The sequence below is a fragment of the Somniosus microcephalus genome, chromosome 9 (genome assembly GCF_052327205.1).
Source record: "Somniosus microcephalus isolate GS21.2 chromosome 9, FLI_Smic_1.0, whole genome shotgun sequence".
In the NCBI taxonomy this organism is placed as follows: domain Eukaryota; kingdom Metazoa; phylum Chordata; class Chondrichthyes; order Squaliformes; family Somniosidae; genus Somniosus; species Somniosus microcephalus.
The window spans coordinates 244,197,479-244,222,026 of record NC_140995.1 but is presented as its reverse complement, the minus strand read 5'-3'; the positions used below and the strand labels follow the sequence as shown (position 1 = coordinate 244,222,026).

At 49.2% G+C, this 24,548-nt stretch overlaps 1 protein-coding gene across 1 annotated transcript in view; it reads right to left on the bottom strand.

The window, feature by feature from the left end:
- The window catches only part of LOC147113185 (uncharacterized), a 145,295-nt gene that overhangs the window by 54,745 nt on the left and 66,002 nt on the right, over positions 1–24,548 (bottom strand). The window contains exon 3 of the mRNA XM_085998255.1: positions 8,844–8,980. Coding sequence (XP_085854381.1) covers positions 8,844–8,980 — 137 coding nt within the window. The remainder of the gene's footprint in view (positions 1–8,843; positions 8,981–24,548) is intronic.

Here is a 24,548-nt window from a genome sequence, read left to right as displayed (position 1 = left end):
CCAGAATCTTCCCCCTGCCCCTTCCACCAACCAATAAAAATCTTCATGAATTCTTCTGGGTGGATTTTCCACTTATGAGAGTGAACTAAGATAACTGATAGCATCTGTCCATCCCAGCTGAATGTTTAGCCAAGAGACTAATCTAATGACCCTGACACTAGCATATTACTCCTGTTACATCAGGTATGAACTTCAACCACTTCAGAGTTTCCCCATTGACTTCAGTTTTGCTCGGGCTCCTTCATGCTACACTCAGGCAAATACTACCTTGAGGGAAACTACTCTCACCTCTCGACGATAGCAAAATACTGCAGATGCTGGAAATCCGAAATAACAACAGAAATTGCTGGAAAAACTCAGCAGGTCAGGCAACATCCGTGGAGAGAAATTTGAGTTGATGTTTTGGGTCGAAACCCTTCTTCAAAACTGGAAAGAAAAGAAAATAGATCGACGGCAGGGCTGCGATCGAACAAAAGAAGTAAAAGAGACAATAAAAGGTATTCGAAACCAGACGAGATGGTAATAGGCCAGTGGAGACAAAAGACAGCTGAGATTAGGTGTGAAGTGTGCTGGCAGGATAGGAGACAGCTGCCAGGTGGGAGAGAGAAACAAAAGGAAAGGGGGGGGGAAAGGAAGACCCAAAACAAAGGGGTGGAAAAAATTATAAGAAAAAAAGTAATAGGGGCCGAGGTTATGATCTGAAATTGTTGAACTCGATATTGAGTCCGGAAGGCTGCAAAGTGCCTAATCGGAAGATGAGGTGCTGTTCCTCGAGTTTACGTTGAGCTTCCGTGGAACAATACAAGAGGCCAAGGACGGTGAGGTCTGAGTGGGAATGGGGCGGTGAATTAAAATGACAGGTGACCGGAAGCTCAGGGTCACCCTTACGGACTGAACGGAGGTGTTCCGCAAAGCGGTCACCCAATCTGCGTTTAGTCTCCCCAATGTAGAGGAGACCGCATCGTGAGCAGCGAATACAGTATACTAGATTGAGAGAAGTACAAGTAAATCGCTGTTTCACCTGGAAGGGGTGTTTGGGGCCCTGGACAGTGGGAAGGGGGGAGGTATAGGGGCAGGTGTTACATCTCCTGTGCTTGCACGGGAAGGTGCCAGGCGAAGGGGAAGGGCTGTTTGGGGTGATAGAGGAGTGGACTAGGGTGTCTCGGAGGGAGCGGTCCCTACGGAATGCTGAAAGGGGAGGGGAAGATGCGTTTGGTGGTGGGATCACTTTGGAGGTAACGGAAATGGCGGAGGATGATCCGTTGAATGTGGAGGCTGGTGGGGTGAAAGGTGAGGACAAGGGGAACCCTATCGTTGTTCCGGGAGGGAGGGGCAGGAGTGAGGGCAGAAGTGCAGGAGATAGAACGGACACGGTCGAGGGCCGTGTCAACCACGGTAGAGGGGAATCCTCGGTTGCAGAAAAAGGAAGACATGTCGGAAGCACTGGTGTGGAAGGTGGCATTGTCGGAGCAGATACGGCGGAGACGGAGAAACTGGGAGAATGGAATAGAGTCCTTAAAGGAGGCGGGGTGGGAGGAAGTGTAGTCCAGGTAGCTGTGGGAGTCAGTGGGCTTGTAGTGAATATTGGTCGATAACCTATCCCCAGAGATGGAGATAGAGAAGTCGAGGAAGGGAAGGGAAGAGTCAGAGATGGACCATGTGAAGGTGAGGGAAGGGTGGAAATTGGAGGCAAAGTGAATGAAATTGTCTAGTTCGGGGCGAGAGCAGGAAACGGCACCGATACAGTCATCAATGTATCGGAAAAAGAGGTGAGGGAGGGGACCTGAGTAGGACTGGAACAAAGATTGTTCCACATAGCCCACGAAAAGGCAGGCATAGCTAGGACCCATGCGGGTACCCATAGCAACACCTTTGATTTGGAGGAAATGAGTGGAGTTAAAGGAAAAGTTGTTCAATGTGAGAACAAGTTCAGCCAGGCGGAGGAGGGTGGTGGTGGATGGGGACTGGGTGGGCCTCTGTTCAAGGAAGAAGCGGAGCGCCCTCAGGCCATCCTGGTGGGGGATGGAGGTGTAGAGGGATTGTACGTCCATGGTGAAAAGGAAGCGGTTGGGGCCAGGAAACTGGAAACTGTTAAAGTGGCGGAGGGCGTCCGAAGAGTCGCGGATGTAGGTGGGAAGAGACTGGACAAGGGGAGAAAAGATAAGAGTCGAGATAGAAAGAGATAAGTTCCGTGGGGCAAGAACAGGCTGAAACGATGGGTCTACCAGGGCAGTCCTGTTTGTGGATCTTGGGAAGGAGGTAGAAGCGGGCTGTGCGGGGTTGGGGAACTATGAGGTTGGTAGCAGCGGGGGGAAGATCTCCAGAGGAGATGAGGTCTCACTCTCACCTCTCCTCTGTCATTCAGCTCTTGCATCCATGTTTGGATCAAGACTGTGCTGAGCTCTGCATCTTACTGGTTCTGACGGATCCAGAACTGAGCATCAATGAGTGGGCTATTGTTGAGTAGATGTCGCAAGATGGCACAATTGAGGATTGCTTCCATCACATTACAGATGATAGGGAGGAGGCCAGTAGGGCGGTAATTGGCCGGGTTAGATATATCCTGCATTTTGTGGATAGGACATACCTGGTCATATCTTCCATATTGTTGGGTAGTATCAAAGTTGCATTGAAACAGCTTGGCCAGTTGTTCTGGTGCCCAGGTCTTCAGCACTTCAACCGGGCTGTTGTCAGGGACCATAGCCTTCGCGGTGTCTAGTGCACTCAACTACTTCTTTTCGTCACGTGGAGTGAACCGCATTGGCTGAACACTGATGTCTATAATACAGGGGACTTTGGGAGGAGGCCTAGTAGAATCATCCACTCTTTAGGTTGGAGATACTTTAGCCTTGCTTCTTGCCCTCACATGCTGGACTCCCCCATGGTGAGGATAGGGATGTTCATGGAGCCTCCTCCTCCTGTTAGTTATCTGAATATTTCACCACTGTTCTCGACTATACGTGGTAGGACTGCAGAGCTTTGATCTGACCCGTTGGTTTGGGACCACTTAGCTCTGTCTATAGCATGCTGCTTTTGGTGTTAAGCGTGCATGTAGCCTCGTGTTGTAGCTTCATTGGGTTGGTGCCTCTTTCTAAGGTAGGCCTGGTGATGTTCCTGGCATGCTCTTCTACATTCAGCCTTTATCCACTGTGTAGTGGAGCACCCACACTCACTGGTTTCATACATGCCAGTGAGGAATACCACAGACCCAATGGGCAATAAAATAAGCAAAAGATTTGTCTATCATATTGGAGACAGCAGGCTTGCTGCACTGTGGGGAAATGTTAAATGGCCATGAAATAGCTAGAACGTGATGTATGTTGATTGATTTCAGGGAACCATCTGATCTGGCAAAGGGGGAAACGTCTGCTATTTAACGTTTTGTCTAAAGACACAGCATTCAAAAGTCACTTGTTAGGTAACTGATTGAATTTTAACATTCACAAGTAAATGTCAGCCAATCCTTTGTCAGACAGACATTTTAAGAATGGTGGAATATTGTCACCAGGTTTGGCACATAGGACAGAAAACTCTCGTCTTACTCCTGGCTCCGTAAAGTTCAAAGCCATCAATAAGTGGAATGTAAATGGATGGCCTTCTTTATCCACAGCATTAGACTATCAACCCTCGGCACACTCGTTACCAGAGCAGCTCTCCATTACACATAAGCCAAACCTCCATGGTTACTCAAAGATACAAAAACATTGCAGGTCAATCTAATTATTCTGCACAGGGAGAGAGGCAGAATCAGCAGCCAAATGATTACAGGCAGCTCTCATGAACCTCTCAGTAGTCAACCCAACACCGCCCAAAAACACAGATCATACATTTGCTGTTTGTGGGATCTTACTGTGCATAATTGTGGCTCGCTCGTATATATAACAGGGACTGCATTTCAAAAGTAACTCATCGGATGTAAAGTCTCAAGCACGATAAGGAGCCATATCAATGCAAGTTCTTTGTACTTGTCGAACTGAAGAACATTGGGAAATGTAACATTTTTCCCCTTTGCACCAAAAGATCACCCCACAACTGTCAGAACAACATTCCTTTTTTCCATTCTCTCTGCACTTACAATTATATAAAAATTGGCCAAGTGGTTGGTAGTGAGGAAGAAAGCTGTTGACTGCTGGAAGATATCAATGGACTGGTCAGGTGGGCAGAAAAGTGGCAAATGGAATTCAATCCGGAGAAATAGGAGGTACTGTAATACATTTTGGGAGGGTTAAAAGGGCAAGGGAATACACAATAAATGGTGGGACACTGAGAAGTGTAGAGGAACAGAGGGACCTTGGAGTGCATGTCCACAGATCCCTGAAGGTAGCAGGACAGATAGATAAGGTGGTTTAGAAGGCATAAGGGATACTTTCCTTTATTAGTCGAGGTATAGAATATAAGAGCAGGGAGGCTTTGCTTGAACTGTATACAAAACTAGTTAGGCCACAGCTAGAGTACTGCGTAGTATTCTGGTCACCACATTACAGGAAGGATGTGATTGCACTAGACGGGGTACAGAGGAGATTTACATGGATGCTGCCAGGATTGGAGAATTTTAGCTATGAGGAAAGATTGGATAGGCTGGGGTTGTTTTCTTTGGAACAGAGGAGGCTGAGGGGCGATGGGGAGCCTAGATAGTGTGGATATGGATCACCTATTTCCCTAAGCAGAGAGGTCAATAACCAGGGGGCATAGATTAAAAGTAATTGCTAGAAGGATTAAAGGGGAATTGAAGATAAAAATTTTCACCCAGAGGGTGGGGGGGGTCTGGAACACTGCCTGAAAGAGGCAGAAACCCTCATCACATTTAAAAAGTACTTGGATATGCACTTGAAATGGCATAACCTACAGAGCTACAAACCAAGAGCTGGAAAGTGGGATTAGGCTGGATAGCTTTTTTTCAGCCGGCACAGACATGATGGGTCGAATGGCCTCCTTCTGTGCTGTAACCTTGGTGTCATATTTGACCCTGAAATGAGCTTCCGATCACATATCCGCAGCATAACTAAGACCGCTTATTTCCACCTCCATAACATCGCCCATCTCCGCCCTTGCCTCAGCTCATCCGCTGCTGAAAACCTCACCCATGCCTTTGTTACCTCTAGACTTGACTATTCCAACGCACTCCTGGCTGGCCTCCCACATTCTACCCTACGTAAACTTGAGGTCATCCAAAACTCGGCTGCCCGTGTCCTAACTCGCACTAAGTCCCATTCACCCATCGCCCCTGTGCTCGCTGACCTATATTGGCTCCCGGTTGAGCAATGCCTCGATTTCAAAATTCTCATCTTTGTTTTCAAATCCCTCCATGGCCTCGCCCCTCCCTATCTCTGTAATCTCCTTCAGCCCCACAACCCCCCTGAGATATCTGCGTTCCTCTAATTCTGCCCTCTTGAGCATCCCTGATTATAATCGCTCAACCATTGGTAGCCGTGTCTTCTGTTGCCTAAGCTCTGGAATTCCTCCCTAAACCGCTCTCTCCTCCTTTAAGACGCTCCTTAAAACCTACCTCTTTGACCAAGCTTTTGGTCACCAGCCCTAATTTCTCCTTATGTGGCTCGGTGTCAAATTTTTTTGTCTTAAAATATTCCTGTGAAGCGCCTTGGGACATTTTACTATGTTAAAGGCGCTATAGAAATGCAAGTTGTTGTAGTAAGTTTCTATGATTTCTATTCTGAGCAAAGTTACTCATTAGTGCCAGCTGGTGAACTAGAAAAAGCAACAGCTGAGGGAAGCTTCTCGATATTGCCCTGGAACATTGCATGAGATGATCTTACACATACCACAGTGGGATCTCCAGTACCTACCAGGATCTCCCGGGTGGAGAATAGAAACGTATCTACAATTCTGGACTTACGCCTATGGTGCAGCAATACCCTAGGCATGGAATAAGAGAAACACCATACAGTGCAAATAGCAAAAAAAAAATGTAGTTTTATTCAGCTAGAAGTACAAATAACAGGAAAAAGCCGTATAATGATGGGACATCTCAAACAAGGTTTTCTCCTGTGAAATTCTGGCGGATAATAGAAGTGTGGATAATGAAAGTTTTAATATAATAATGGTTGAAGTATTGGGGAAAAAAGGATCACATTGAGGGAAATCATTTTTATAGCACCCTGGGACTGAACACCAGCTGTTCTTTCGGAACCTTGCTTTAATTTAATGATTCTTGTCTCAATTTACTTGCTTCTATCATAGATTCATAAAACAGAATCATACATAGGAGTAAGCCATTCAGCCCCTCTAGCCTGTTTCGCCATTCAATAAGATCATGGGTGATCTGATACAGCACAGAAGGAGGCCATTCGGCCCATTGTGCCTGTGCCAACTCTTTCAAAAACCTGTCCAATTAGTCCCACTCCCAGCTCTTTCCCCATAGTCCTGCAATTATTTCCTTTTTAAGTATCTATCCAATTTCCTTTATAAAGTTATTATTGAATCTGCTTCCACCACCGTTTCAAGCAATGCATTCCAGATCACTACAACTCGCTGCTTAAAAAATGTTTTCTTCATGTCGCCTCTGGTTTTTTTGCCAATTACCATAAATCTGTGTCCACTGGTTACTGACCCTCCTGCCACTGGAAACAGTTTCTCCTTATTTACTCTATCAAAACCCTTCATGATTTTGAACACCTCGATCAAATCACCCCTTAACCTTCTCTCTTTTAAGGAGAACAACCCCAGTTTCTCTTGTCGATCCACATAACTGAAGTTTCATAGGAATCAGTGGGCAGCGGTCAGGAGCGGGAACCCAGTGATTTATAAAGGTTTAGCATAACTTCCTTGCTTTTGTACTCTCTATGCCTCATAACAACTCACCGCATAAAAAATTATCCTCATCTCCCCTCTGGTTCTTTAGCCAATTATCTTAAATCTGTGTCCTCTGGGGACCGATCCTCCTGCTAGTGGAAACAGTTTTTCCTATATCAAAAAGAACACCTCTATTAAACCTCCTCTGCTCTAAGAACAATCCCAGCTTCTGCAGTCTCTCCACATCACTGAAGTCCCTCATCCCTGGTACCATTCTAGTAAATCTCTTCTGCACCCTCTCCAACACCTTGAGATCTTTCCTAAAGTCTGGTGCCCAGAATTGGACACCATATTCTAGCTGAGACCTAACCAGCGTTTTATAAAGGTTTAGCATAACTTCTTTGCTTTTGTACTCTGTTCCTCTATTAAAGTCAAGGATCCCATATGTCTTTTTAACAGCCTTCTCAACTTGACCTGCCGCCTTCAAAGATTTGTGCACATATACCCCCAGGTCTCTCTGTTCCTGCATCCCCTTTAAAATTGTACCCTTTAGTTTATATTGCCTCTCCTCGTTCTTCCTACCAAAATGCACCACTTCACACTTCTCTGCATTAAATTTCATCTGCCATATGTCTGTCCCTTTCACCAGCCTGTCTATATTCTCCTGATGTCTGCTACTATCCTCCTCATAACCATCATAATGTAGTACCTGGTGGCTGTTACAAATGAAGCATTTCCCCAGCAGTATAAACAGCAGAGAAACAAACTCACACTGCGCAACCACAGCAGAGAAACAAACTCACACTGCGCAACCACAGCAGAGAAACAAACTCACACTGCGCAACCACAGCAGAGAAACAAACTCACACTGCGCAACCACAGCAGAGAAACAAACTCACACTGCGCAACCACAGAAAAATTCAATGGGACACAGGAAACATTTGAGAAAGATTTACTCGAGTCCCAAGGCCGATTGGTGTGCTGACTGAATGGTGTAGTAGAACTCCGGTGGTTATTCCAGTTACTCCCCAAATGCTGAGTTCCTTGTCTCAGTTGGATTGCCACGTGGGGGCATGGTATAAAACTAAATACAAAGGGGCCAGAATTCCTGGAGGGCAGATCTCCCTCCAGCAGGCCAGAATTTGGGGCAGAGCCCAGATATGCCAGCTTTCCGCCCCGTGGAAAGAAAACCGCTGCAAATTCTGGTCAGCGTGGAGCAGGCCAGACTTCCGCTAATCCCACCCCAAAGACAAGGGGCAGATGTGGGGGGAGTTCCCAGGCTACCCTGGGATTTCCTACACAGGCCCATATTAGGCCCAATGGAACCCTCGCCGCCCGAGAGCTGGCATGAGCTCCATTCGGAGCCTAGTGAAAGTGCAAAGGTTACCAAGACAAAAAGAATTGATCCAAGAGGGGATCGGCTACCTTTAAACACATGGCCTTGAGCTCCTTTAGGAGCTGAAGAAGGGCCATTGGCTGTGGGCTGCTTCAACTTACATAGATTTACATAGCATTTACAGCACAGAAACAGGCTAAAAAGCCCAACAGGTCCATGCCGGTGTTTATGATCCACACGAGCCTCCTCCCACCCCTCCATCTCACCTTATCAGCATATCCTTCTTGAAGCGGTTGGGGGTGGGTGTCTTCAACGTTCCCTTACAGGCATGGGCTGGCTGTCCTGACCATGGTAATGAACCCCTTTCCACCACTTAGGACAGAATCTGCGACCATCTCCCTGGTCAGCTGGGAGTTCCGCCAGTGGAAAGGGACTCCCAGAACTTCGGGATCCAAATATAGAAAAGTCAATTCAACAGACATAGGCGGTGAGCCTGTACGGAAAGTCAACTCAGAGCATCTCTGGCAGGAGTGTGAGGACAGGTCAATGGACTGCTCTCCACACCAGGGAACGATTCAGAGCTGTCTGAACAAGTAGAAATGGAGGTACAAATTTATTCGTCCATTTTTAATGGACACCTGAAAGGGCTGTACACAATAAAACGGGTACCAATGACTTATGGTCCTGAACCGTATAACACACTTTTACACACCTGCTATTCTACACAGGATACCTGCCTACTACTGTACGTGGTTACCTTTGTCATCAATGTGCTTCTCCAGATGTCCCTGCATTTCATGCTGAGGCTGAAACTCAGTATCAGAAACGGGGTCTACTTGTTGCTCCACCTGCTCTGAAGGATGTCCTTTTTGTATCCCTTTTAGTGGTTTGAGACTACGTGGAAAAATTGGAAACAAAAAAACGCAGATACAAGCTGTTCTTTCACTAGAATAATCCCGTATACAATCCTGAACCAAAAGGGCTCAGAGTGACTCTAATTTACACTATTATCGGCCAGAAATCCTAGCTTGATCTTTTTATGGAACAAATTAAATGATTGATACAGATAGTAAGACCAATATACTTCAATATAGACTTTAGCAACATAATTCAAAGGAAACATTTCTTATTTTTAATATACAGTATTGTGCACTCCAGTTATACACAATTGGCCTGAGCCAACACAAAACCTACATAACCAGATTCACATAAAACATGGCATTGCTGAATCACTGCTGTATAACAAACAGAACTGGACTATAATAGGGCATTGCTTGGAATTTGCTTCTATTGGGATTGCAAAAATGGGAGTCCAACTCGGTATGATGATGTACATAGAATTATATAGAATTTTACATACGAACATATGAATTAGGAGCAGGAGTAGGCCACTCGGCCCCTCGAGCCTGCTCCGCCATTCAATAAGATCATGGCTGAGCTGATAACTCCACAGTCCCGCCTACCCCCGATAACCTTTCACCCCCCGCCTACCCCTGATAACCTTTCACCCCCTTGCTCATCAAGAATCTATCTACCTCTGCAATAAAAATATTCAAAGACTCCGCTTCCACCACCCTCTGAGCAAGAGAGTTCCAAAGACTCACGACCCTCTGAGAAAAAAATTCTCATCTCTGACTTAAATGGGCGACCCCTTATTTTTAAACAGTGACCCCTAGTTCTAGATTCTCCCACAAGAGGAAACATCCTCTCCACATCCACCCTGTCCAGACCCCTCAGGATCTTATACGTTTCAATCAAGTCACCTCTTACTCTTCTAAACTCCAGCCGATACAAGCCTAGCCTGTCCAACCTTTCCTCATAAGACAACCCGCCCATTCCAGGTATTAGTCTAGTGAACCTTCTCTGAACTGCTTCCAACGCATTTACATCCTTCCTTAAATAAGGAGACCAATACTGTACACAGTACTCCAGATGTGGTCTCACCAATGGCCTGTATCACTGAAGCATAACCTCCCTACTTTTGTATTAAATTCCCCTCGCAATAAACGATAACATTCTATGAGCTTTCCTAATTACTTGCTGTACCTGCATATTAACCTTTTGCAATTCATGCACTAGGACACCCAGATCCCTCTGCCTCTCAGAGCTCTGCAATCTCTCACCATTTCGATAATATGCTTCTTTTTCATTCTTCCTGCCAAAATGGACAATTTCACATTTTCCCACATTATACAGGAAACTTTGTGCTATCCGGCACCGATGGGACCGAGCTGTTGCCGTTCCCTCAAAACTGCCGGACACACCAGCGCTAATGTTGAAGCATACGGAGCTTTTCAGCTCCGTATCTGGCAACAAACACTGTTGCTTAGCAACAGCTTCTAAACAGTCGGCCCGTGCCTTGGAAGCATCTCTCTGAAGCTGTTGCTAAGCTACAGAGACCGGAGAAGCAGCGGACCTGCGCGGGAGCAGCCCGAGGCGGCTGAGTATAAGAGGGAGCAGTCAGAGGCACCGAGGCCCACAGCCCCGAGACCGGAGAAGCAGCGGACCTGCGCGGGAGCAGCCCGAGGCGGCTGAGTATAAGAGGGAGCAGTCAGAGGCACCGAGGCCCACAGCCCCGAGACCGGAGAAGCAGCGGACCTGCGCGGGAGCAGCCCGAGGCGGCTGAGTATAAGAGGGAGCAGTCAGAGGCACTGAGGCCCACAGCCCCGAGACCGGAGAAGCAGCGGACCTGCGCGGGAGCAGCCCGAGGCGGCTGAGTATAAGAGGGAGCAGTCAGAGGCACCGAGGCCCACAGCCCCGAGACCGGAGAAGCAGCGGACCTGCGCGGGAGCAGCCCGAGGCGGCTGAGTATAAGAGGGAGCAGTCAGAGGCACCGAGGCCCACAGCCCCGAGACCGGAGAAGCAGCGGACCTGCGCGGGAGCAGCCCGAGGCGGCTGAGTATAAGAGGGAGCAGTCAGAGGCACCGAGGCCCACAGCCCCGAGACCGGAGAAGCAGCGGACCTGCGCGGGAGCAGCCCGAGGCGGCTAAGTATAAGAGGGAGCAGTCAGAGGCACCAATCCAGGTTCCGGGAGAGAGTTAAAAAGTAATCCAAGTGTGACGTCAGCAGGAAGCAGGTAAGTGATTGGTTGGTGAGTATTTCTCTCTTTTCAATACAAGCTTGAATTCCGTGGTGTTAAATTTCTAGGGTCTCTGTGGTGTAGTTGGGACAGTTGGTAAATAAAGCGCCCTAGAGTATACCTGTAACTGGGGTGTTGAATAAATTTTAAAATTATTTAAAGGAGTAAGTCATGGCAGGAGAGTTCAGACCCGTGTTCTGCTCCTCTTGCTCCATGTGGGAAGTCAGGGACGCTGCCAGTGTCCCTGACGACCATGTGTGCGGGAAATGCATCCAGCTGCAGCTACTTGTAGACCGCATTGCGGCGCTCGAGCTGCGGGTGGATGAGTTTTGGAGCATGCGCAATGCTGAGAGGGTCGTGGATAGCATGTTTAGCGAGTTGTTCACGCCACAGAGTAGGGCTGCACAGGCAGAAAGAAATTGGGTGACCATCAGGCGGAGCAACAGAGGCAGGCAGGAAGTGCAGGGAACCCCTGCGGACATCCCCCTTTCAAACAGGTATACCAAGTTGGATACTGTTGAGGGGGATGACTTACCAGGGGAAGGCAGCAGCAGCCAGCTTCCTGGCACCAGGGACGCTTCTCCTGCTCAGAAAGGGAGGAAAAAGAGTGGGAGAGCAATAGTGGTAGGGGATTCTATCGTAAGGGGAACAGATAGGCGTTTCTGTGGCCGCAAACGTGACTCCAGGATGGTTTGTTGCCTCCCTGGGGCCAGGGTCATGGATGTCACTGAGCGGCTACAGGGCATTCTTAAGGGGGAGGGTGAGCAGGCAGAGGTCGTGGTCCACATTGGGACCAACGACATAGGTAGGAAGGGGGATGAGGTCCTGCATCAAGAATTTAGGGAGCTAGGTAACAGATTAAAGAGCAGGACCTCAAAGGTTGTAATCTCTGGATTACTCCCAGTGCCACGTGCTAGTGAGTATAGGAATAGGAGGATAGAGCAGATGAATGCGTGGCTAAAGAGTTGGTGTAGGAGGGAGGGTTTTACTTTCCTGGATCACTGGGCCTGCTTCTGGGAAAGGTGGGACTTGTACAAGTCGGACGGGTTGCACCTGAACCAGAGGGGGACAAATATCCTTGCGGGGAGGTTTGCTAGCACTGTTGGGGGGGGTTTAAACTAACTTGGCAGGGGGATGGGATACAGAGGGGAGCTGAAATAAGGGGTGATGTGCTGCCAATTATAGAGAAAGAAACAAGTCAGCTTGGTAGACAGGGCAAATATAGAAGGGCAAGGCTGGATGGCATCTATTTTAATGCAAGGAGTCTTGCAAATAAGGTGGATGAACTGAAGGTGTTGATAAACACATGGGAGTATGATATTGTTGCTATCACGGAGACCTGGTTGAGGGAGGGGCAAGACTGGCAGCTCAATATTCCGGGGTACAGAATCTTCAGGCGAGGCAGAGGGGGAGGTATAGAGGAGGGGGTGTCGCAATATTAATTAAGGAGTCAATTACTGCAGTAAGGAGGGATGATATATTAGCAGGTTCCTCTAATGAGGCCATATGGGTGGAGCTTAAAAACAAAAAGGGGGCAAGCACTTTGCTGGGAGTGTACTATAGGCCTCCAAACAGTCAGGGGGAGATAGAGGAACAGATATGTAGGCAAATCTCAGAGAAATGTGCAAATAATAGGGTAATAATAATGGGGGATTTCAACTTCCCCAATATTAACTGGGACAGTCAGAGTGTGAAAGGCTCAGAGGGTGTAGAATTCTTAAAGTGCATCCAGGAGAGCTTTTTGAGCCAGCATGTACAAAGTCCTACAAGAGGGGGGGCGGTACTGGACCTAATTCTAGGGAATGTGGCCGGCCAAGTGGAAAAAGTGCTAGTAGGTGAGCACTTTGGTGACAGTGACCATAATATGGTGAGATTTAAGGTGGTCATGGAAAAGGACAGGGATGGGCTGGAAATAAAGGTTCTTAATTGGGGGAAGGCCGATTTTAATAGGATAAGGCAGGATCTGGCCAAAATGGACTGGGATCAGCTACTTGTAGGAAAATCCGCATCGGAGCAATGGGAGGCTTTCAGAAGGGAGATTGAGATCATACAATGGCAACATGTTCCCGTAAAGGTCAAGGGTGGTTCCAAAAACCACAGGGAACCTTGGATGTCAGGGGATATACGAGAATGGATTAGGAAAAAAGGAGGGCTTTTGGCAGATACAAAAGGCTAAAGATGGAGGAAGCCCTAGAGGAGTACAAAAGGTGCAGGGGGATACTTAAAAAAGAAATTAGGAGATCAAGGAGGGGCCATGAAATAACACTGGTGAGCAAAATAAAGGAAAATCCTAAGATGTTTTATAAGTATATTAAGGGTAAGAGGATAACTAGGGAAAAAATAGGGCCCATTAGGGACAAAAGTGGCAATCTGTGTGTGGAGCCGGAAGATGTAGGAAGGGTTCTAAATGAATTTTTTGCATCTGTTTTCACTATGGAGAAGGACGATGTAGACATAGAAATAGGGCGGGAGGACTGTGATATGCTCGAACAGATTAACATCGAGAGGGAGGAGGTATTGGCGGTTTTAGCAGGCCTAAAAATGGATAAATCCCCAGGCCGGACGAAATGTATCCCAGGCTGCTGTGTGAGGCAAAGGAAGAGATTGCGGGGGCTCTAACACATATATTCAGGACCTCTCTGGCCGCAGGGGATGTGCCAGAGGACTGGAGAACCGCTAATGTAGTACCATTATTCAAGAAGGGAAGTAGGGAAAAACCGGGGAACTACAGGCCAGTGAGCCTAACATCAGTGGTAGGAAAATTATTGGAAAAAATTCTGAGGGACAAAATTTGTCTCCACTTGGAGAGGCAAGGATTAATCAGGGATAGTCAACATGGCTTTGTCAAGGGAAGATCATGTCTGACTAATTTGATTGAATTTTTTGAGGGGGTGACTAGGTGTGTGGATGAGGGTAACGCAGTGGATGTGGTATACATGGATTTCAGTAAGGCCTTCGATAAAGTCCCGCACAGGAGACTGGTCAAGAAGGTAAGAGCCCATGGAATCCAGGGTGCCTTGGCACATTGGATACAAAACTGGCTTAGTGGCAGAAGGCAGAGGGTGATGGTCGAAGGTTGTTTTTGTGACTGGAAGCCTGTGGCCAGTGGGGTACCACAGGGATCGGTGCTGGGTCCCTTGCTGTTTGTGGTCTACATTAATGACTTGGATATGAATGTAAAAGGTATGATCAGTAAGTTCACGGATGATACAAAAATTGGTAGGGTGGTAAATAGCGAGGAGGGTAGCCTCAGTCTGCAGGACGATATAGATGGGTTGGTCAGATGGGCGGAACAGTGGCAAATGGAATTTAACCCGGAAAAGTGCGAGGTGATGCACTTTGGGGGGACTAACAAGGCAAGGGAATACACAATGAATGGTAAGACCCTAGGCAAGACGGAGGGTCAGAGGGATCTGGGTGTGCAAGTACACAGATCCCTGAAGGCGGCGGAACAGGTGGATAAGGTGGTAAAAAAGGCATATGGGATACTTGCCTTCATTAGCCGAGGCATAGAATATAAGAGCAAGGAGGTTATGATGGAGCTGTATAAAACACTGGTTAGGCCACAGCTGGAATACTGTGTGCAGTTCTGGTCGCCACACTACAGGAAGGATGTGAACGCTTTGGAGAGGGTGCAGAGGAGATTCACCAGGATGTTACCAGGGCTGGAGCGCTTCAGCTATGAAGAGAGACTGGGCAGATTGGGTTTGTTTTCCTTGGAGCAGAGGAGGCTGAGGGGGGACATGATTGAGGTGTACAAAATTATGAGGGGCATAGATAGGATGGATACTGAGGAGCTTTTTCCCTTAGTAGAAGGGTCAATAACTAGGGGGCATAGATTCAAGGTAAAGGGCGGGAGGTTTAGAGGGGATTTGAGAAAGAACTTTTTCACCCAGAGGGTGGTTGGAGTCTGGAACTCACTGCCTGAAAGGGTTGTGGAGGCAGAAACCCTCACAACATTTAGGAAGCATTTGGATGAGCACTTGAAATGCCATAGCATACAAGGCTACGGACCAAATGCTGGAATATGGGATTAGATTAGACAGGGCTTGATGGCCGGCGTGGACACGATGGGCCGAAGGGCCTCTATCTGTGCTGTATAACTCTATGACTCTATGACTTTGCAGAGCCTGACTTTAGAAAAAAAAGCCACGAGAAGAAAAAAAACCTAACAAAACGGCTCCTGATTTTTGCCGGTGGCTCGAGCTTGCCGGACATTTAGCCTCCGGATAACACAAAGTTTCCTGTACTCCATTTGCCAGATCTTTGCCCAGTCACTTAACCGATCTATATCCCTTTGTAGCCTCCTTATGTCCTCTTCACAATTTACTTTCCTACCTATCTTTGTGTCATCAGCAAATTTAGCAACCATACCTTCGGTCCCTTCATCCAAGTCATTTATATAAATTGTAAAAAGTTGAGGCCCCAGCACTGATCCTTGTGGCACACCACTCATTACATCTTGCCAACCAGAAATGACCCATTTACGCCCACTCCTGTTTCCTGTTAGCTACCAATCTGCTATCCATGCCAATATGTTACTCCCTACACCATGAGCTTTTATTTTCTGCAATAACCTTTGATGTGGCACTTTATCAAATGCCTTCTGGAAATCTAAGTACAGTACATCCACCGGTTCCCCTTTATCCACAGCACATGTTACTTCCTCAAAGAACTCCAATAAATTGGTTAAACATGATTTCCCTTTCACAAAACCATGTTGACTCTGCCTGATTACTTTGAACTTTTCTAAGTGCCCTGCTATAACGTCTTTAATAATAGCTTCTAACATCTTCCCTATGACAGATGTTAAGCTAACTGGCCTGTAGTTTCCTGCTTTCTGTCTCCCTCCCTTTTTGAATAAAGGAGTTACATTCGCTATTTTCCAATCTAATGGAACCTTCCCCGAATCTAGGGAATTTTGGAAAATTAAAACCAACGCATCAGCTATCTCACTAGCCACTTCTTTTAAGACCCTAGGATGAAGTTCATCAGGACCCGGGGGACTTGTCAGCCCGCAGCTCCAACAATTTGCTCAGTACCACTTCCCTGGTGATTGTAATTTTCTTGAGTTCCTCCCTCCCTTCCATTTCCTGATTTACAGCTATTTCTGGGATGTTACTTGTATCCTCTATAGTGAAGACCGATGCAAAATACCTGTTCAATTCAACTGCCATCTCCTTATTTTCCATTATTAATTCCCCAGACTCACTTTCTATAGGACCAACGCTCACTCTGTTAACTCTTTTCTTTTCTAAATATCTATAGAGACTCTTACTATCGGTTTTTATATTTCTAGCTAGCTTTCTCTCGTACTTAAATTTTTCTCCTTATTCATCTTTTAGTCAGTCTTTGCTGTTTTTTATATTCTGTCCAATCTTCTGACCTGCCACCCATCTTTGCGCAATTATATACTTTTTCTTTAAGTTTGATACTATCTTTAACTTTTTTAGTTAACCACGGATGGTGGGTCCTCCCTTGGAATTTTTCTTTCTCGTTGGAATGTATATATTCTGTGTATTCTGAAATTTTACCACACAGAAACAGGCCATTCGGTCTATGCCAGTGTTTATGATCCACACCAGCCTCCTCCCACTCCTCTTCATCTCACCCCATCAGCATATCCTTCTATTCCTTTCTACCTCATGTACTTGTCTAGCTTCCCCTTAAATGCATCTATGCTATTCTCCTCAAACACTGCATGTGGTAGCAAGTTCCACATTCTCACCATTCTCTGGGTAAAGTAGTTGTAGCTTTAGTGATTGGGGGGGGGGGGGCTTTTCTCTTTCCCCCACTGTACAATTATTTTCTCCCTTCTTTAGTTTCCTGCCATGCCACGTACCTCATTCCCTTCCCCAGATATCATTCCCCAACTGGGCTTCTTGGGCCAAATGCCATTTACCTATTGCTACAATTTCCAGTTTCTTACAAAAATAAACACATTTCTGTTGCCAAACTCTACTTATATCATTGGTAAAATGCCACATAGGAGATCGCTCCACAAGGTTGGAAGCACAGCTTCTGAAATGGATCATAAATTGGCTGAAGCAGAGGGAGCAAAGGGTGATTGCAAGTGGAGCTGGACTGGCATGAAAGGAATTAACTAGTGGGGTCCCTGAGGGATCAGTGCTGAGGCTGGTGCGGTTTACAAGGTACATAAATGCCTTGGAAGGGGGACAGAAACAAAAGACTCCAAGGTTACATAAACTTTTATAATAAACTGGGAGGAGCTGCAAATGGAATGAAATTCCTATAGTACAACAGTGACTACACTTCAAAACTATTTTATTGGATGTAAAGCACTTTGGGACATCCTGAGGTCATGAAAGGCGCTACATAAACACATGGCTTTCTTTCTTTCAACAGGGAACAGGCTGATTACATACAAACAGACCTGGATCGATTGGAAAGTTGGTCTGACAAGTGGCAGATGCCATTCAATGAGGACAAATGCAAAGCCATGAGATTGGGAAAGGATAATGAGCAGTGGCACTGTAAGCTAAATTATTTTATTGCACAGGATGAGGCACAGAGATGATGTAGGGATACTGGAGGATGGATTGCTGAAGCAGTGTGCAATAATGAAGGACAGCAAGGAGGGTCCTGGGCTAAATAGCGAGAGGAACAGAACACAAATGTCAGGAAGTAATTCTGAGTTTGTACCAGAGCATTGGTCTGGCTCCACCTTAAGTACTGGGTACAGTTCTGGACATCATGTGACAAAGACATCCAGGCATAAGAAGAGGGTGTAATGAAGGGCAAATAAATTGATAGCTGGAATTATGCACATGAGTTATAAGGAGAGGTTGCAGGAGCTAAATATTATGTTTACACTGGAGAAGGATTCGCGATCCTAAAAGGTATATACAAAATAAACGTCAATATGTTTAACAGTCACAAGGTCCCACAGTTAGACGGCATTGGCTCAAACTTAAAAGGGGGAAAGTGAACAAAAAGTTTAAACTTAACTACTTTACACAAATGGTAGTGAATGTATGGAATGGACTGCCAAGGGAGGTAGCGGGAGCTCACTGCATCAGCAAATTCATGGGTTAGTTGGATAAGTACCTGGGGAAAGATTTGATAGAGGGATACGAAGGGTATCATATTTCCAGGACATTGCACTAAGATGCACTAGCATAGCCTTCCCTCCAATTTCCCTCAATTGCTGAAGCACCAAGGATACACTCTGAACAAGTGGCCTGGCCACACTCAGGACATGGTAAACTGTGGTTCACAATTTACATTACTGATTTGGACTCGGGAATCGGAAGTACAAATTCAAAATTTGAGGATAACAATGAATTGGGAGGTGTAGTTAATACAAAGGAAGATACGACCAAATAAGCTTGCTGAATGAGCGTGCAATTGACAAATGAATTTCAATACAGGTAGACTACCCTTTATCCGGACTTCCGAAAACCGAAACCCTCTAAAAACCGAAGGTTTTTTCGTTCAGCGTAAGTCGTGCGTACGAACGAAAAAACCTTCGGTTTTTAGAGGGTTCCGGTTTCGGAAGTTCGGATAAAGGGTAAGTCGTGCACACGACCCCCCGCCGACCCCCCCCGTGGACCCCGCCGGCCCCGACAACCGCCGAACCCCCCGCGGACCCCGCCGGCCCTGACAACCGCCGACCCCCCCGCGGACCCCGCCGGCCCCGACAACCGCCGACCCCCCCCGCGGACCCCGCCGGCCCCGACAACCGCCGACCCCCCCGCGGACCCCGCCGGCCCCGACAACCATCGACCCCCCCGCGGACCCCGCCGGCCCCGACAACCGCCGACCCCCCCGCGGACCCCGCCGGCCCCGACAACCGCCGACCTCCCCGCGGACCCCGCCGGCCCCGACAACCGCCGACCCCGCCAGCCCTGACAACCGCCGACCCCCCCGCGGACCCCGCCGGCCCCGACTGACTTACGCTGAGCGTCAGCGTAAGTCGTGCGCACGACCCCCCGCCGACCCCCCCCCACGGACCCCCTCCGACCCCCCCCGCGGACCCCTGCCGACCCACCTTCCGAAATCCGAAATTCTCCTTTATCCGAAACTCGGCTGGTCCCGAGGTTTTCGGATAAAGGATAGTCTACCTGTATAGATAAGTGTGAAGTGGTGCATTTTGGTAGGAAGACTAAGGAGGCCACATACTGCTTAGATAATGGCCCAGAAATTCAGGTCTCCACGGGTGAGTACGCACGGGGTACTCACCCGTAGCCCAACGGAAGTGCCGGTTTCGTGCATGTGCGGGAAACCGGAACTTCCATTCCCTTAAAGGAAGGGGTTTACAGGTCGAACGCGCACGCCGGAGAGGCAGCGCGTGCGCATGGAACTTACGGATTTTTTCCAGGTTTCTCCGGGGGTGTAAGTCTCCAGGAGTTACACATGTAAAAAGCAGGCGCAAGGCCTGCTTTTAACAAGGTAAGTGGTGAATTAATTAAAATTAAAACATTTTTCCACAGGTTTATTATTTTTAAATACTTTAAAGAAAGGTAAATTTATTTTTTGCCCTGTTAGAAAATGTAATTAATTTATTCAAAAATTTAAATTATTGTTTAAAATAGTTATTTTATGTAATTTATAGTTATTTTAAAAATGTGGGCCTAGAAATTCAGTTGGTAGCGCCAACCGCTAGCGCCTTAAGAGGGCGATAAGTGGGGCGCGAAGCGGCTAGCGCCCGGGTGCGGCGCGATCTGCGCCTCTCGCGAACTTGAGTGAAGATTTAGCGGCGGCGCAAAACCGCAACGCCCGCTCAGCTGCGCGCGCAGATCCTGACGTCATTTCATGGTGCAACGCCCTTGGTGCGCCCCGAACCGGAACTTCAGTGGCGCCCCCCTTCTTTCCGCCTGGCGCTCGCAGCGACTGGTTGAGTGGAACGGTTCCCAGTCGCTGTGGGGCTGGGGGGGAGGGCGCTATTTAAAGGGGGCTCTTCCTGCATTCTTAGTGGTAGCCATTCTGGACCACTCCTGTGTGAGAGAGAGATTTGCAGAGAGACAAAGGGAGAGAGCTTTCTGCATTGACTCAGCGCTCGCACAGGTACTTCTGGCTTCAGCCCAGAGCTTTGTAGTTGGATTTAACTTTCAGTGCCACAGCCTTGAGTGGCCACATATAATGGGGGCTGCAATGGGTGGAATCGTTGGGTTTCTCCATTGCATTGAGAGGGCTCAGAGACGCCGAGAGAGAGTGCCAATCATGGCCAGACGGAGGAGGGCCAACAGGCGTCGGCACAGGAGGCCTTACCCTCCCAGGGTATTCCGCCAACAGTTCTCATACCTCAACATGTCTGAGGAGCAGTGTGTTCGGAGGCTTCGATTCAGAAGGGAGGTGGTCACTGAGATCTGCAACCTGCTTCAGAGAGATCTGCAGCCTCAGCTGAGGAGCAGGACGTCTCTGTCGGTGGCAGTGAAGGTGACAGTGGCTCTCAACTTCTATGCCACCGGCTCCTTCCAATCCGCTACTGGAGACATTGCCAATGTCTCCCAGTTCGCGGTGCATTGCTGCATCCGCCAGGTCACGAATGCCCTCTTCAAAAGGAGACATTTCCTTCCCCATGACCCTGGACAAGCAGCAAGAGCATGCAATGGGATTTGCAAGAATAGCGGGCTTCCTCATGGTCCAGGGCGCCATTGACTGCATGCATGTGGCTTTGCGGGCGCCTCTACAGAATGCCGAGGATTACCGCAACCGGAAGGGGTTCCATTCGTTGAACGTGCAGTTGGTATGTGGCCACAGGCAGCTGATACTAGCTGTCAATGCCCGCTTTCCAGGCAGCAGCCATGATGCCTTCATCCTGCGCCAGACTTCTGTGGCAGACATTTTTGAAGCCCCGGCTCACCCAGGAGGCTGGCTTCTCGGGGACAAGGGCTATCTTTTGTGCACCTGGCTGATGACACCACCCCTGCTGAAGAGCGATACAATGCCAGCCATCAAGCGACCAGGAACATCATTGAGCAGACAATCGACGTGCTAAAGCAACGGTTCCACTGTCTGGACCATTCCGGGGGAGCCCTACAGTACTCGCCTGAGCGAGTCTCCCATTTCGTTGTAGTGTGCTGCATGCTGCACAACCTAGCTATCCTCAGGACTCAGCCACTGCCAGCAGACATTGGAGGACCACCAGAGGAGGAGGAGGAGGAGCACCAAGACGGGAGGGAGGCACAAAGTGCAAGGGCCATCCATCAGCGGCTTATTGCAAGTCGGTTCTAGGCCCCCTCTCAGGGAATGGCTTGTGCCATTGAAAGAACATGAATGGACCCGCTCCGCAAACCCTGAGCCGGTCAAGGCAACAAATAGTTCAAAGTGCAAACATGCACAATCTGAATAAAGACAATTATTTATTTAACAAACTCTGTGCCCTTCCCGCAGGACAAACAAATACAGAGAAACCCCCCAAAAAGTCGGACACATAACTGGCTCTCACAACCTGGGGACAATGAACAAAAGAGTTAAACAAAAATGACCATGATCCTCGGCCTTCACAAAAAAGAAATACATTTTGTCACACCTCCTACTTTTTGGCCTGCGAGGGTGATCTGCCTCGCTTGCGAGATTGGCCCCTTCCCGCCCTGCAGCTTCTCCACAATGGGACCCCAGTGGCTGCAGCAAGGCTGGGGGAAGGCTGCTGAGGGTCAGATAGTGAGTCGGCAGATGCCCTTGGGGGACGGCCTGGACCAGCTCTGGGCCTGGAGGGCCCGGCTGCTGACTGCTCCAACTCTGCTTGGGTGGCAGCAGTCTGTCCTACGGGTGGTGGCAGCTGCAGTAGAGGAATGCTGCCAACCGGACGAGACACTGGCACTTGCACGGGGCAGCACTGAAGCATGCAGAGCAATCTGCTGAAGCACAGACTGCTGGCCTGCTGTGGCGCGCCGAGGGCCCCGGCGAATCCTGGCAGATCCAGCGAGGGTGGCAGCAGTTAGTGCTCGCGTGGCCCTGATCTGTGTCTGCATCAGACCAGCCAGTGACTTCATGGCACGACTAAGCACTTGGCTGGAAGCCGCGTGTGCTGCACCGAAGTCCTGCAGACTCCTTGCCTGTGCTGCCCCGAAGTCCTGCAGACTCCTTGCCTGTGCTGCCCCGAATTCCTGTACACTCCTTGCCAGTGACTCTATAGAGTCAGGCATCCTTGGCACTGCAGCCATGAGCTCAGTGTGCCTGCGCTCCGCCTGGGCACCCATTTCACCAAGGAGCCGCACCTCCTCTGCGCTCACTGTAGCAGGACTGGAGGCCACACTCACCCTCCAGGGAGAAGGCCGCCGAGCTTCCCTACCCACCCGCGTTGCTGCAGCCCGCTGGGCCCCGGAGCTTCACCCTCCTCAGACCCTTCCCCCCTGCTCCCCTCCAGGGAAGACGTGTCCCCACCATGGCCATGGGCTGCCTCGGCTGAGGGTGGCACTGATGTTCCGGCTTCCTCTTCCTCCTCCTCGCCTTCCGATTCACTCACAGTGCCAGCTTGAGGGCCCGCCTCCTCACCTGGCGAATCAGCATCTGAAAGCAGGGAGGTACAAGAGTTGCTTTAGTGTGAGGACAGGGCGGCAGCGAGGGAGGCATGAGTGCTGCAATGCACTGCATTGGTTCGATAGTGGCAAAGGATGCTGGTGTGAGGCACAAGTGGAAAGAGAGAGGTCAAAAAGGTGATGACCTTACCATTGCTGTCCAGAACGGGGTCGGCATCTCCAGTGGCGACAGGGCCAATCAGCCGGCCTGCCATAATCCGTTCCACTCACTGCTCCAGATCGAAGAGGTCTTTAAGTTCAAGACGGCCTCCCCCGGTCCATTGCTGCTGCCTCCTATTGTGGGCCAGCTTGCCCTGCAAGAGAAAGGACGGGCTCTGAGTACAGTGTGAAGCCCTGATCTTGCCTGCACTGCCTCCCATGGTGGAATAGCCCTGACAGTGTGAAGCCCTGATCTTGCCTGCACTGCCTCCCATGGTCGAATAGCCCTGACAGTGTGTAAAGTGGTGAATGTGCATGTGAGTTTCATGAGAGTCCCATAGGTGTTGGATGAGGGCTGGGCATTGGGGCTTTCAGGACCCTTTGGCCATAAAGTGAGGTGCACATGCAGGGATGAAGAGGACACTGGAAAGGGTACTCACCCTGACAACCCGAGTGAGGTCGTTGAACTTTTTCCTGCATTGCGTTGGGGTCCTAGGGACCATGCTGCTGGAGGTCACTCTGTGTGCCACCTCCCTCCAAGCTTTTCTATATTCGCTGGGCAGCGGCCTCCTGCCACTGTCAGGAAAGAGGATAGGTCGCCTGTGCTCCACTGCACCAACCAGAACCTTCAGGGCCCCCTCACTGAAGCGCTGCGCTCGCTCCCTGGCCTTCTCCATGGTCGTAGGCGTAACGATGTCGCAGCAGGTCTGTCCAGGCCTAGAATCAGGGCTCCAATGTGCTGGGCGTGGCTGCAAGCCAAATCGACCCTCCCCCTTTCAATCGCTAACTCCCCCTTTAAGAGGTTGCGCTGCGCCCGCCCTCGGTGGTAGCTGTGGTGTATGTAACCTGTTCCACCTTAAGAGAACTTAAGCCTGTTCCACCTTAAGAGATGTACTACTTTCTCTGGCTGCTGTATACGTAATACCGGTGGTGACCACCGGTATATAAGTACTGTGTAGTGATATTGTATTTAGTATAGTCCTGACCTCCAACTAGTAAAGACCTGTTGAAACTTTATTCTTGTAGTCTGTGTCAGTAATTAATCTTAATACAACTGGAACACACAGACTTAACAGTGGCGACGAGTCCGATTCTTACCCTGCGGCAGTTTATATCCACGGCGGCTTCGTCCACAGAACGGGCGTCGAAGAGAGGCATCCACCCTCATCACCCTGCTGGAAGACACGTCGCGCGGCAGGCATCGAGAACCCGGAGTGCAGAAGACATCCTGAACTCGAAGCCTCCATCAGCGGCAGTCAGCTCTCTTCTTTCTACCTCGGTGGTGGGTAAGCCGGTCAGCGACGCGAGCAGAAAGTCGGCCGCGTTGGCTGTACAGATGGGGGGAGGAAGACGGAGGAATAAGGGCGGTGAGATCGATCGCGACCGGAGATAAGGGCCGGGCCGCATTCGGGCCGAAAGGCACAGCGCGGGGACATCGATCGCGGCTGGTGATAAGGGCCGGGCCGCTTTCGGGCCAAAAAGGCGCAGCGTCTGGGGCGACTGAAGGCGCGAGAGCCGCGGTGAAGGCGAACGCAGCCGGTGCTAATAACCGGGCTTCAAGAAGGGCTGCGAGGCGCGACATCGGGGAAGCGCGAATGCCCGAGGGAGCCGCGGTGAAGCGGAGACAGCGTCGGGGGAGTTACTAACCGCTGGGAAAGGGGAGCAGCAGCAGCACGCCAAACGCCATTGCAGCCAGTGGGTGAAGACCGCCAAGCGCGGGAAAACCGCCATTTTGTAGGCG